The sequence below is a fragment of the Folsomia candida genome, unplaced genomic scaffold, assembly GCF_002217175.1.
Source record: "Folsomia candida strain VU population unplaced genomic scaffold, ASM221717v1 Fcan01_Sc021, whole genome shotgun sequence".
Classification (NCBI taxonomy): Eukaryota; Metazoa; Arthropoda; class Collembola; order Entomobryomorpha; family Isotomidae; genus Folsomia; species Folsomia candida.
Window position 1 is genome coordinate 1873955 of NW_019091213.1, and position 14898 is coordinate 1888852.

General features: G+C 38.1%; 1 protein-coding gene and 1 long non-coding RNA gene across 2 annotated transcripts; one reads left to right on the forward strand and one right to left on the reverse strand.

Moving 5' to 3' along the window:
- The first annotated feature begins 469 nt into the window (after nt 1–469).
- Nucleotides 470–13748, forward strand: LOC110858361 (mucin-5AC). The gene is made up of 7 exons (XM_022107113.2): nt 470–2053; nt 5870–6133; nt 9905–10170; nt 10252–10323; nt 10402–10463; nt 10565–12306; nt 12373–13748. Exons 2-7 carry the CDS (start codon nt 6028–6030, stop codon nt 13122–13124), a joined length of 3000 nt encoding a protein of 999 aa, XP_021962805.1. The 5' UTR covers nt 470–2053; nt 5870–6027; the 3' UTR covers nt 13125–13748.
- LOC118438426 lies at nt 13414–14814 on the reverse strand. The gene is made up of 2 exons (XR_004836784.1): nt 14606–14814; nt 13414–14525 (listed from the first exon to the last, which is right to left on the reverse strand). It is a non-coding gene; the product is annotated as an uncharacterized LOC118438426 (long non-coding RNA).
- Between the last annotated feature and the right edge of the window lie 84 nt (nt 14815–14898).

Consider the following 14898-nt stretch of genomic DNA (forward strand, 5'->3'; position numbering starts at 1 on the left):
ATTATCCTTTGTCATTCCAGCTCCCAGTTGTCTTGAATTTATGAAAATATGTATGTAAATAACTTTGCTATCAAGTATTCTTAATTCATTTCATACATTCACTATTTTAAGGTATTTACTTTAGTTCCATATATTTTCGCCTTTGGAAAAATGGCTGACAATGGAATAACCACGCGTACGTGCTCACATTCTCGCTGCACCCATTAAAGACTCAAAGTTTCAAAAATAAAAACTTTTACTCTTATTTATTTCACCTACCACATCAATAAGAAAATAAGAACCACCAACCAGGCTGCATAACCATTCCCATTGTGATCCCAACCATTCCTACGTATGCCTTCCTTCCTTAGGTAACTGGCAGCAAGAACGAGTGCTGATAACAACAAGACAAGTGATGGTTGTTGGTAACTCTTTACTTTGATTTGCTTTACTACAGGTAGTCGTTTCGTTGGTTTGGTGGAGAGGTGAGACAGATACAGAATAATATGCATGCATCTCTTCATCTCAGTTAACTCATTCACTTCGCCAAGTCTACAAGTGCAGTGTTTTGCCTGCATGCGAGTTGCATTTCTTGCAACATTCTGCACTTGGATATGAAAACCACTTAATAAATTCTTCCCATCTACGTACGTGACAGACAAGTCCTGCAGTTATTCAAATTTTGTTCAGTTTCACGAAAACAAACCTTGAGAATTTTAAAATACGTTTTGAAACGGTTGAAAGTTATGTGAAATTCTTATATCCCATAAATTAATGAGTTCTCGTCTCGTACCTACCACCCTGATCTATTTACGTACATTAACATCAATTAGAATTGGAACAATTGTTTGGCTCCGCTTGGTTCCTTGTTAAAGTTAGTTAATGAATTGACTCTCTGGTAAATAGTACATACTTACTTTTATCATCATCATCCAAGATATATGTATTATTTACTCGTTGTACTTACATACTTCTTGTGAAGCGAAATAATAATTATAATAATATCGCGTATAAAGTGAAGGTGATTTTATTTTCATTTTACAAATTTGGGTCAAACTCAACCCAATAATTTTTTCCGTGGCATAAACTCTCCATGGCCTTGTCGTTAGATGTGTGTAAAAGTAATGTGAAGAATTTGAGGGAAGGTTGTTAATTTTTCTGTGTGGACAATAGAGTGAGTGAGAAATTTCTGCAAAAGATTTATCGATTGATTCCTCGCAGCTTACATCATCACCAACGACAGGATAGCTAAGGAGGATAATTTGATTATTAAATAACGAGACAAACACGAATAAAAATCTTGTTTATTAGAAATCCAAAAAAGTAAAGCAGAAACAAGTTCAAGTAGAGGTGAACAGTGGGGGGATAAGGACCCTTGCAAGAAAGCACAACAAGTGGTTACATATGCATGCACTCATGCACTTAACTCTGTTTGCATGAATGAGGACTGTGTGGATTGGATTGGATTGACTACTTCGCGAATGTCGCAATTTCTGGGCTGCAATATAATTTTAATACGTGATGATATTGCATTTTAATTGCGAACGGACATTTGCATCTTTTCAAGATAACCAAGTAAAGTAGCTGATGTAACGAGAAGTAATAACGACGACGACAAGACGACAAATTCGGTCCGTGTCTCATCATCATCAGTGGCGCAATAACGACGACAATAAGTTATGAATTTATTTTTTTGTCGAGTGGGTTTTCATTCCTTTTTTGAAACGTCCTACGAATAAAACAAAAATAGCCACGCGAATAAATATATTTAGGACAGAAGGAGAGGTAAAAAAAAGTAGGAATTTGTGCCTAATGACTCATTTGCTGGCACCCTAATTCATCGTGGTGGACAAATTAAGCAAGTGATTGAGTGAATGTCTGACTACGTGAAGTTGTGTAACTTTTTTCTAAGTACTTAAAAAGATTGTAGCAAACTCGTGAAGGGATTGAAATGACATGGACTTAAAAATTTGTAGTGTTAATTAACACACACAAACACAAGTACGATTAGCAGCATGGTGAGTGAGTGAGATGTAAAAGAGGAAAAAATAACTTTTGGATTTGGATCTTTATGGTGAGTTGGATTTTTTAACATATTTTTCAACAATGTGTTTGATTACAAGTTTCAAAACTATTCATGCATTACAAGAGAGATATGTATGTGGCTATAAAGTGATACTCGCAATGGAGGTTGCCCAGTGTATGCTCGCCTATTTTGGCCAAAATAGTGTCAATTGATCACAGATTTAATTGGTATGAAATTTGTAAAAGACAAGATCTGTCAATGCGCAGGTTTGGCAGAGGTATTCGCATCCGAAGAGAGGAGTGAACGCACAGTTAATTTGGAAACCGTAAAATTTGTCAACTTCAGGGCGGATTTTCTTCTTTTCGGATGAAAATATTTTCGGCAAATCTGACCCGTGTCTTTTGCAAATTTTACACTAATTACTTCGCTATCGATTGGGACTAATTTGGTCAAAATCGGAGAGCATACGCTGGGACACCTCCATTGTCAAATTATGTGCATACACGTATTCAAAAATTTCTACCCTTGTGGTAGCAAAGTAATGACAAATTTTTCCTTGTCATTTGAATACATATATGTACATATGTGTACGTACTTTAAGCCACACACGTGGTACTGTTGTGTTCTGGTCATTCGAATTTTACTACTAGGTACACACTACTTTGTTATAACAGTCGTAATAATAATAAAAGTTTTGCACTTTTTTATGTTCCAAGAGATTCGCATACAACGCTAACAAAGCAATTCGATGCGGGCAATGACATTTAAATTAAACCTTTCTTGGAGTTTGTACATATCTACAAAGATATACAATGCGATTCATGCCTGCATTTGTATTTTCAATGCGTTTGAATTGCATTACGATAACAATAGTGCTTAGCATTAGTGCATAAGTAAATTTGGGAGAGGAGAGTAATTCAATGACTAATTAATCGCTGTGTATTAAAATTAATCTACACCAGACAGACAGACGCTGAATTTGATTTCTTAAGTTGTATCATTCCTACACGATTAGTGAGGAATACGAACAGAAGAGAAATTTATTTTTGTAATTAATCCTCGCAATTTTGCTCTCTGACTTTAATCATTTGTTATTACGTATTGGCAAGTTAAGTATTTGCTATACTTTAATTCCAGAAGAACCATACGTATTCATTCTTTTGCATTCAAACCGTATTAAAAAAATCTGCAAAAAAAACTGCATTCACCTTTGATTAATACAAATTTAAGTTGCATTTATTAAGAAAAATGAAGTGTGGTTTCAACAAGTCATAAATCTTGGTCATATTACGGAAACAGCGAATTAGCGTGGTTTATATTCAGTTCTTGCAGAGCACGAGGGATTGTAAGTGCTTCTAAATAATTGGCGATATACTTTTCTTTCCTCGTATCAAAAATTTATTGTTGTGAGTAAAGTTGTTAATACTCCGTCAGAGAGGCTGGCTGACTGACTAAAGAGATGCATCTCGCATTGTTGGTCGGCTATAAAGTTTGGATGGATGGATTGGATCATTGAGTCGGGAAGAAACTCGTAAACTTTCTCCTGTCATGAGATCGAGATGAAACTAAAGTAAAGCTCAACCACGTTTCTGCTGCTGCAAGAAAATAAAATCATAAGAATGGTCTCACTGAACTGAACTAATAACTCGCTCGACACAGAAGAAGAGACGGACGAGAATATCCTCAAGGCTTTTTCTCATCGTTGTCGTCGTCGTCGTTTTGAATTGCATCGTGTGTGCAAAGTGAATACAAGAATAGTAATAATATTGTCAGCTAAATGGTCCACCACGACGTAAATATTACGGTACAGACATCCATTCAGAATGCAGTTCGATTCAATTCAACAGTATTATTTAACTAATCACGTCTGAATCGTGCAAGCAATTTGGTGCGGATGATTCACGGAAGAGATGCATGTATGTACATATATTTATTGACGTTGCAATTTGCATATTTCTGGGAGAGCGTCCTAATGTCCAGTGATGACAATTCAATTTGAAATTTTATGTCAAAAAAAGCGAAACTGATTTTAAACCTAAATAATTAAGCGTCTCCCACACTTTCAGAGCTTATAAGCGTGATTCTCTCGAGTATTTTACTTATTAAATGTAACCTGTTTTCCAACTCCTTCTAACAATTACTTCTCGTCTCACAAATTATTTAGGCATACCCACTGAAATTTGTACTTTATTAAGAAAACTGTCTTTATCCACGTATAATTTGATAGAGTGGTAGCGAAATAATGTAAGCAAACGTTCCGACCTGGTTACTCCGCGTCGAAATACGAAGCCAGCGAGTCGAAATAATTTCATTGCTTTGCTTTTGGGTGGATGATCACGAGAGCAAAGTTTACTGCATTTCTCACAAATCACTTACAAATGAATTGTGTTATATTTTCGCTATCTCTCATAATCTCGCTCTCCTCAGCCTCCTACCTCCGAGGCCTTATGCACGTACAATAGCAATAAATATTTCGTGCTATTATTGGGCTAAACCCAACAATAATACCCAAGTCGTCGAGGAGTGCAACCAAAAACCAATAATGAAATCAAGTAGACATCCCAACAATTAAAAGTGTTATTGTTTCTGTACACAATTTTTACGACTTGATTGAACTGGGTCTTGGGTAAGACAGGTAGATCCACGCAGCAATTATAGAAAGTTGGTCTACCTGCCTGCCTATCGTTCTACGGTTTTGAAATTAGTTTAAGAAATTATTGTACAGGTTTCACAATGCAGGTGTATCCCGGACGAATTAAGGTATTGTTCATACGTAGAGATGAAATGGCTTATCTCGATGCATAGAAATTATGTATCCAGTCCGAGTGGACGTCTTATCTGCAATGACAACGTCATGATTTCTACAAATGTTACAACACTTTTTTGACACTTGCTGACTGACTTATCTCCGCAGATCCCTTTCACTCCTGCCACCTTTACTGAATGATGGCAAAAAAGATTGGAGGAATCGTGAAAAAAGTTGGGGGTAGGAGAACAACGAGTGCAATTTTTTGAGTGTTATTGACAACGTCACAATGGGGCTGTCTTGTCACTCATACATAACAACAATGCATATCTTTAATTGTCTCACACCATTCTATTCTGGTTTTTGGCAACATTCACCTAGATTCACTGTCCAACCACCCGCTCACTTATACTCACTCACTTATTCCTTATTGACACAGTTAATTGACCACTGATCGACTATGTGTCCATGTATTTACATATATTTATGACGTGATAAATTACCTTCTCGACTTTTGCTTGCTCTGCATTTAAAAAATATGCTTGTCAAAATGCCAAGAAATGTTGACCGCTGTCCTCTCGTAGCGAAAATACTGACCACAATTAATTTATAATTTTTCTATTATTCATCCCACTTACAAAATGATAAAGTGATCAGGTTGACATTGACATTCAGCCAAAAGTTCGTCCTGCATATTTACACGTGTTCCTGCCTGCAGTCCTCTTTTTCGAACAGTCGAGTCGTCAACATGAAATTAATTACGCTTAATTACCCTGTCACAAGATTGTTAACGAGGTTTAAAGATAAGCATTTGTAACTATTTTGTTAATAGCAAATGATTACGATAACAAACCAAAAGTGTGAGAAGGATGCTGTACTGTACCACGAATTCTATAAGTAAATAAGTAATCTGAATTATGCAGTAGAAAAAAAATGATACTTGACATTAAAATGGTAGTGCATACATATTAAGTAATCGTAGCATAATAAAGTAAAGGGATTAATGACCATGCCATTTTTATTTTTAATAGTTTACTCGTGTCATAAATCAAATTCTCATCATCATTTTGCATGTATATTACATGTTTCTACATACATAACTTTGTGTTTCTTTACAGATTTCGACACTGTTTACCTTGGCCACTGCAGTCTTCGTCCAACTCACGCGAACCAGAGCGACCATCTTCTTCTCATCAAATATTCCTAACGATTAAATATTTAAGAGAAAAAAGTCCATTGGGATTTGGTATTCCACTTATTTACAAAGTGCCCCAAAATGGGCAAAGTGAAGAGGTACAAGAAGACGACGTGGGGAGTGATGTCGCCCTTACACGCCACAATCTCAACGTCTTGGGTCCCCTTGACTTTTGCGCTCTTGCTCTGTAAGTAACCAACTCTACGTATGCACATGGTCACATTATTATTAAATGTCTCGTTATACATAGCAGTTAAAGGAAAGAGGCAATTTATTTAGTTGGAAAAGTGAGCAATGCCACAAAGAACATTATTTCAGTCAATTTACATAACATTGAAATTTATAATAATGCGTCCGGAACTTTGCAATACGCACAGCCCAACTGCTTAACGAGACAATGCACCCTTATCGAATCGAAGGTATTACAAAGTTCTTTACAAGGAATAGCTTAATTGTGGGAAATCTAATCCGCATGCATGCATACATACGCGGAGCAAAATTCAAGAACAATTGAATTGTAATTGATAAGAATAGTACAGCAAAAGGGTTCCTACGGCGTTATCGACGCACTCTCTAAACCATTTCTCACAATAAACGCTGCATTATTACACGATGCCTACAATTCAAATAAGTACGTACGTAATAAATACACACACACAGAGAGGAATCTCTATCAAGAAAGTTTCTGTAGAATTTGCAAATACTTGTGTATGTACATATGTACATACATTTTGCGAGGAAAAGGAAGTACGCCAACCATTCAAGCTTATTGTGTTGTTAGTTAGTTTATTACCAGTACAAGAAGAAAGTGCATTTTAATTTTTGGCTTAATTTCGTAGCGTTAAAACAATGCATGCCTCTTGGTTATAAGAAGAAGCAGATGAGACCAGTTCGCTTGATCGTATAGGATGTGAATAAAGTATGTGTGCATAAATACGTATAATGTCTCATTTACTTATTATAAACTCCTCCTAAATTCTGTCCATTCTACTCTAGAATTAAGTTGTATACAATGAAATGTCACCCTCGATAAATAATTTCAAGAGAAGGCACCAAGCTTTTGTGAGCATATCAGAATTTAGGCAGAGTGTAGTAAGCATTTAGCAGAATTGTGATACTACATATATATATGCAGAAAAGGATGATTATCATTTGAAGTAATTTATAACACTTTCTTCTTTAATGATAATAATCAAAATTTTTACAAAGTGAGAGAATTTCCTTTGGAATTATGATTCATTCTTCTTCTTCTTGGGGTGAACCTATAGGCGAGTTATTATAGAGTTTATTTTTATACGGCATAAATAAATTTATACCGTCATATAATGTTCATTCATTCTTATTATTACCTCAACCCCAATTAACTTGACATTTCAAGAAAAATTGGGGGATTTCCCAGTGTTGCAATTTTTGTTATGAACTTACGTAATTTAACATAGGAATTATGATTTTTTTAACTCATCGTCCGTTATCAAATAAATTAGCGAGTTTCCGACGTATTTATCTTTGAAAAATAAAGGTAAATAATTAAATGATATGTATGAAGACACGCAAATTCATATGCACACCTTTTTCATCCTTTCCACAAAAGCAACAAGGGAAAGTGATTCAAATCTTTTGGCGTTTGAGCCCAAAAATAGAGTATTAGATATGCATTTTGAATCCTGGCTTGAAAACTGTAAAGTGAGAACCAAAGTTACGTATGTACGGACAAAGTTATTCAAGTGTTTCTTTTTTCTAAGCGTTGCTTAACTTTTCACAATAAAATAAAGAACCAGCCACCAGCCAACATAAGTAATTACTCAGTCAGTACAGCACCTGCCATGATATGTACATATCTATTATTATCTGTCCGTTATTACATATCTCAATGGAAGAGAACAGATGCCAAACTTGTAAAAGAAATATTTTTAGCGTCGGTATTACATTACGCGTGAAACAGGTGGCATGAAGTATTTCACACTTTGGAGAAATTTCCATTTGCATCGAAATTTGGTTTGGTTAAGGCTTTTCGTTGTTATCGTGGTGGTTTGTGGTCTGGTCACTCATTTTTGCCCTCTGCATATAGTACATGAGTTGTAGTGAAACTAGGAAAAATAGGGAATGTCAAGGTTTCGCCATTTATGGAGAGGAATTGTCTTCTCGTGTGACAAGATTCCAAAAATATATACAAAAAATCGTCATGTTTCAAACAATTGAAAGTATTTTTACAGCTTCTGTTACACTTTTAAAATAAAATATCATTTAACTAGCTTTCATTTTCATTTAGCAAGTAAAGTCATCATGATCAGAGCATGATTGTGGTGTGATGCCCTAAATCGACATTAACCTTGTCTTAAGTTGGAAGGTACATATCGTGGTTAAAAGGAAAACACTGTTGTGGCTTTACTCACTGCACTGGTATCAGTTTAAGGATATGTTTTTTACGAGTAAGATCGAGATTGCATCTCCTTCATTAAACTTACTTGTGAGAATAAATCTATGTAAGCGTGGCTTGCAGTTTATTTTACTAGTCAGCAGCATTGAATCAAGTTTATCATACTTTGACAGCCTACAGTGATTATTATTATCCACAACCCTGAATACATACCCACGCACAAGTAGTAAAATTACAATGACGATGCGTAAAATTTTGAAAATCGAAAATTATTTAAATCATGACATAACGTTCAGGTAGCCAATTAATTGTTCCAATTTTAAGAAATTTAATGCGTTACGCCATCATTATGAAACTTTTTATAAATCATATCACACGAGTAGAGAGGTTTGTATGTACATGCAAATTACAAGTAAATAAAAAAATAGCAAGGAATGAAAATTCAGTCGCGGCCTGATCTAATCTTGGCCATTTAACCCTCCCCAATGAATCCACTAGTGAGTGATTGATGGGTCCAATGAAACATTTATGAAGAAATTATTTGGGTTGTACTCATTATTGTCTCTGCCCATTACATTCCATTGTTATCCTTGCAGTCAAATCAGACAGCACGAAATGATACCCTATTTATTCCTTGTTTAAACAGTCCGTCGTATGAAAATTGCTGATCTAGTACTAATTATGCTTCTCACCACAGTCTTCGCGTCTGACTGATATCTCGCTGTTCTGTTGCATAAGGTGATAGTTGTAATAGCACAATTGAATCCAGGCGTGGTCGACTAGAGAAATAAATATCATTTGCTTCGTTCGTTCGTGGTTTGGCTTTGGCGTGGCCTTTGATGTGATCATTTAATTTGGTGTAACTAACAACTAAAAGTCAGTCATCAGTGGTGGGGTATAATACTTACGTAGATTTAGATATTTAGTATACACGACGCCAAGAAGTATAAAGTAGGATGTTTTTGCCTGCAAGACAACTTAAGTACAAGTTGAAGAAGGAGGATAAGGAACATTGAAGAATTAGTTATCATGTTCTTTCTTTACGAAATAATGTATCCGTGTCCGTGTCCAATCTAAAGCAAAGCTTGGATTTTTTCGTTACCTTTTTTACACTTAATTTAATTGGGCATGTACGAAAGAAATATGTCTGCACAGCCAATAATATACAAGTGACGTAAGGAAGTCGAGATGGCTTGAAATAATACATAAGCACGATATGTTATCAATCTCTCACAGAAAATATGGCATTGTATGAAAATGAGACATTGAAAAATTATATACGTTAAGTAAATCGTTGAAAATTGGAAATGTTATTATTTTTGCAAAGTATTTATTATGGAATTCGCACTGCTTGGTAGGCACACATAATTGAGGAAGCTTATTAATTTGAGCTACGTATTATTTAGTAGATTAGTTAAGTGGATGTTGAGTTGACCAAGGTAATTTGGCGAGGGACGTGGAAATCTTAACTGATATGATTGTCAAGAAAAAATAGTAATGATGGAAATGCGAAAATGTTAAAGGAAATTTGCACTAAAAACAAAGATTAATAATTTTCTGTGTAATAAAAATGCATTTCAGACACGAGTGGGATCGACTTGTCGATTGGGGACTCCGCAGCCCCGTCGGAGGATGACGCCACGGAAAATGGGACCGCCGTGAAGAGGAATTATAATCTGACGGGGAACCCTCAAATCGATTACATCTACGACCCCAACCTCCCCAGAGAACTGAACGGCTACAATTTGTCCGACTATCCGTTCTATAGCAGAGTGCCATCAAAAATCAATTACTCATGTGAAGGACTTAAAGACGGGTTTTATTCTAATATAGAGCACAAGTGTCAGGTATGTGCATATCGTTGGTGTGCTTATCATATGAAATGGTACAGACCAGAATTTAATATTTGTTTTTGTTTTGTTTTTCAGGTGTACCATCACTGCCTCTATGGCGCACGGCACGATTTCCTCTGCGCCAATTTTACAGCGTTTGACCAAAAGGTGTTTAATAAATTATTGTCAATATTTGTATTTAACAAAGGTTTGATTGCTGTGTGTTTTAATGTTTAATTTTTAAAGACGTTCATCTGCCAGTTCGTGTCGGAAGTGGATTGTGCCAATTCTGCCCTTTTTTATCACAGGTAATTTTAATCCGTCAATTTCTACGCTGTACTTAAATATACTTGTGTAAATTATGACTTTCTTTATATTAATATTAATAATTTGCTTAATTTTTCACCAGAAATGACGCACTATATCCAGAAAAACCAACCACTCCTGTACCTGAACCCATAAAAATCCGACCAGGTCTCTACGAGCGGAGACGACCCCCACCAAGAGACCGCCATTCTGCCGCTGCCGCTGCTGGTGCTGCTGCTGAAGGGGGTGGTGCATCGCAAGATCCTGCCCCAGGAGTGGCCCCACTCGAAGAAGAAGGGGTCGATCCCTACTACGACTCTGAAGAAGACTATCGCCCCGTCCGCAGGAAGCCTTTACGACGACGGTGCAAAAACAAGAGGAGGTGTCGCAGGCCGAGTCGACGCCGACCAAGGCCACGTCCCGTCTACTATGACGACTACGAGGATGACTACGAGGATGATTACGACAGTGGGTACGACGACTATTACGAGGACCGACCAAAGCAACGGGGAGGCAGGCGGAAGGACAAGACAGGAAATAAAGTGGCAGGGAGCAAGGTTGAAGAATCCGTGGTGACCAGGGAGCGAGGAACGACCACGACGACGACCACGGCGTCCACCACGACGACAACGACCCCTTCTCCGGAACAAGTGGAGCAAGAAACCATTGAAGTTGAGCAGGCCAAAAATCGCGAGGAGATTCTCAGCAAGGCGAGACCCATGAGGATTCGAAAGTACGAGTTTTCTCCACAAGGAAGAAGCGCGTCTCCAGGAGAAAGGTCAACGACAACGTCAACCACGCCTCCTCCCACACAATCATCGTCAACTTCTCCATCCGTCCAGGAGGTTGGGGATGATTATTACTACGACAATGAGGATGGTCAGCAGCCAGCCGCCGCACCACCAACGGCGCAACCTAGAACAACTTCCAAACCAAAACCCACAGTTCCAACGACGCAGTCCCTACGACAAAGGTTCATTAGTCGAAATTTCCGTCAAAGTCCGGCCACAACGAAGGGGCCAATTTCAACAACAACGACAACGACAACTTCCACCCCCAGCACTACGACTACACCAAAACCAACAACTACAGCAAGTACGACGACCAACACTACCCCAAGACCACAAAGAGTAACGTTGAGGTCCCAGACAACGACGGCAACAACAGCCACCACGACGACAAGTACCACAACAGAAGCCCCACAATATGAGTACGAATACGAATATGAGGATGAAGTCTCCTCAAGTTCCCAGGCCCCATTGGCACCAACCACCCAGCTCACCACCTCAACCACCACGCCCACACCAACGCTTAAGCCGGTCCGACCTCTAATCCGTGGAAATAAGCGTCCACAATTGGGAGGAACGGTACAAACGTCCACTTCTGTCTCGGTTCAAGAGCAAGACGGTAACAACGATGATGTGGACGATTCCCAAAATGCGATCAACAGACGACAATCTTCCTGGGTACGAGGACAGCAATCGCGGACATCTCCATCCTCCACCATCACACCGGCATCATCTCCAACTCCAGCATCCACCAGTGTCACCTCTTCCACTTCAGAAAGAGTTTCGTACCAACCTCAAGGCAGAGGAAATCGACAGCAGCAACCGTCCAACAACAACTACCAAGAGCCCACCAGAGAAAGTGCTCCTGTGATCACTGTAAAGTCTCAAAGCCCAATTTCTCCACCACCTTCTCAAATTCCACAGTATCAACTTCAAAATTCTGGAGCAAAAGAGACCCCCGCCATCAAGAATAGACCGTCCAGATTTTGGCAGCGACCTACCAAAGTTGTAGCGAGCAGCAGTACCACTGCGGAACCACCGGCGTCCCTATTTTCCGGTAAGTTTATTCGCACATACATACATTTCTAAACTATATAATTACACATTTCTTAAAAATATCCAGAATACGACTACTCTGATGCAGATGAGGAGGAATCACCTGCTCCCGCAGTGACACGTTTCACCCAGCCCTCGTCAAATTCCCGATTCAAGTCCACCCCAGCTCTTGTCCCATCGTCAACTTCGTCCTATTCTGACCGTGAAACCCCCTCCAACAGTAACAGCTACCGAGGACAATACACTGCTTCCACTGGGAACACTAACCCGGCGCCTCAGCAGTACCTCCGCTCCACAATTTCACAACCAAATTCCTACCCCACGCCCAGTCGGTCCCCTCCAACGCAGCAGAATAATTTTATTTCCCAATATGGTCCATCTCCATCCTCCATTGGGATCCAATACCAGCATCAACTCCCTTCCAGCACCACGTCCAGTTCCAGACCGGAATTTATTTCGCTTCTGAGGGACGACGAAGACCCTTACTCTCCGTATGAGACACAGCAGCAGGACTATCCTCGAAGTAGCTCCAGCTCAAGTAGCAGTTCATCTAGTTTTACAAATAGTAATAATAATAGAAGAATACCTGCTCCAGCAAGGACGCAGTATTTCGGGGGGACGGGACCTTCTTCGTCGGGGGGCCATTTTCACAACAGCCAGAAACATCTGTACAGCGCAGCTCAAGAGACTTATCACTCATTTCTTCCTGCACCGTCCAGATTTAATTTTATGAATATGGGAATCCCAGATTTTGCTTCAGGGCCTGGAATGGTCCTTTACAGCAGAAATCCAGTGATGTTAAGTGGAAAGAAGAAGTAAAAATTTTCAAAATTTATTTATTTTGAAGAATTTACAAAAAATTAAATGAGCAGAAAAAAAAACATTTTCTGTTCGACTGATTGAAAGCCATTCATTATAGAAATTTGTTTGAATTTGTTCGAAATTGGGAAAAAATTGAAAAAAACGAAATGAATAGATTAAAGAAATAAAGAAAAGACGTGTTCACCAAAAAATGGACACGATATAAATACCTAAATGCATATTTCTGCAGAACAAATAAACTTACAAGAACCAATAATGCAAGCTTAATCCAAGTGTGAGTATTGTCGTCGTTTCAAGAATTTGGTGTTTTGATATGACGCACCTTGGCCGTGTGTAGTATTATACAATGCAAGACATATGAATTAGTAACTCATCAATGATGTCTTGCCACCCACAGAACCCAGACTGATGTGATCCTTAAATGGTTAATTAAAAAACTTAAGAGTTTACTACGAGAGAAATTTATAGATACTTACACATAGTTTAGAAATTTAGGGTGTGGTTGGGTCGTGATTTGTGTCAAACGTTTCAGAATTATTGACAAGTTCGCGTTTGTGAATGAATGAATGAATTTTGATACGAGTTTTGTACGCAATAAAATACATTTTTGTAGCACAAGTATTGAATTCGATTTACATGTTATTCTCAATTTTTTAAAGCCTTTCATACGATTTTATTGCTTTTCATCCACATTGTATGTGCATATACACTCGACTGATTTTCCTTATTCTATAAAGTAAATTAAATGCACTTTTTGCAGATTCATAAAGTTTTTCACTATGAAAATTATTCATACCTTCACCCAGAAATTATTTACAGCAAAATATTGGATATGCAATTCTCTTGCAAATAAAATGCCCAAAGTTTGCGAGTATTTTACGACTTGAACGAGAGATTAATAGATTCCATTCTACATATACTCTATTTTCCTTGAGAAGGACTATGCATGCATACATATTTCTAATTTGCATAGTGAGAGTGGGTGTGGTTAGAAAATCAAAACCTTTCCTCCTAGCATCCCATCACCTTCGTATGCGTCTGAATTTATGAGGTGAGATGAGATTTCGCACTTACATATAAACGACGATTTTGAAATCTTCATCATGGGCTTTTTTGTGGGGTCATTGTTCTGGATCACTCCTCACAGGAAAAAGAACTCGTGGGTACTTACATACATTAATGGACACATTCGTTAAGAATTGGATCCTCCAGAAATTTCTGCGTTGAATTTAGCAAATGAGCCAAGAAACCCTCTCCTAAGCATTGGCTTGTCCGAAAATTAAGACAAAGCCTAGGAGAGGCTACTTTCCCCATTTGTGGTTTGTTTTCCTCCACCGATTTCACCCAGATCCTGCTCAAGACCTTCTTCGCCCGATCTGTCAACGGGGACGAATTCTTCTGCCGAAATTAAATCGCACACAATTTCCATTATTTTCTCAATTGACGTATGTACAAGATTTATTCTTTGTAAGTAGTACCCGAAGAGACCATTCTCCAGAACTTGACCCAAGTTGAAATATTTATGCATGCACGAACTTTAAGACTTGTAACAAACACTGAATAAATGAGCGTTATTAGATAAAACTCATGTCAATCGTATATTGAATCCACTTGACATAATTGCAATCACAAACTCGCGATGACTTTGTTCTATGCAAAATGACACCCACTTTAGCGTCCATGACCAATCGGTCCAACACTTGGCACAACAATGACACACCAACCCACTCGTTCCAGCGAACAAGGACTTGCTTCTCATGGAAGGAAGAAC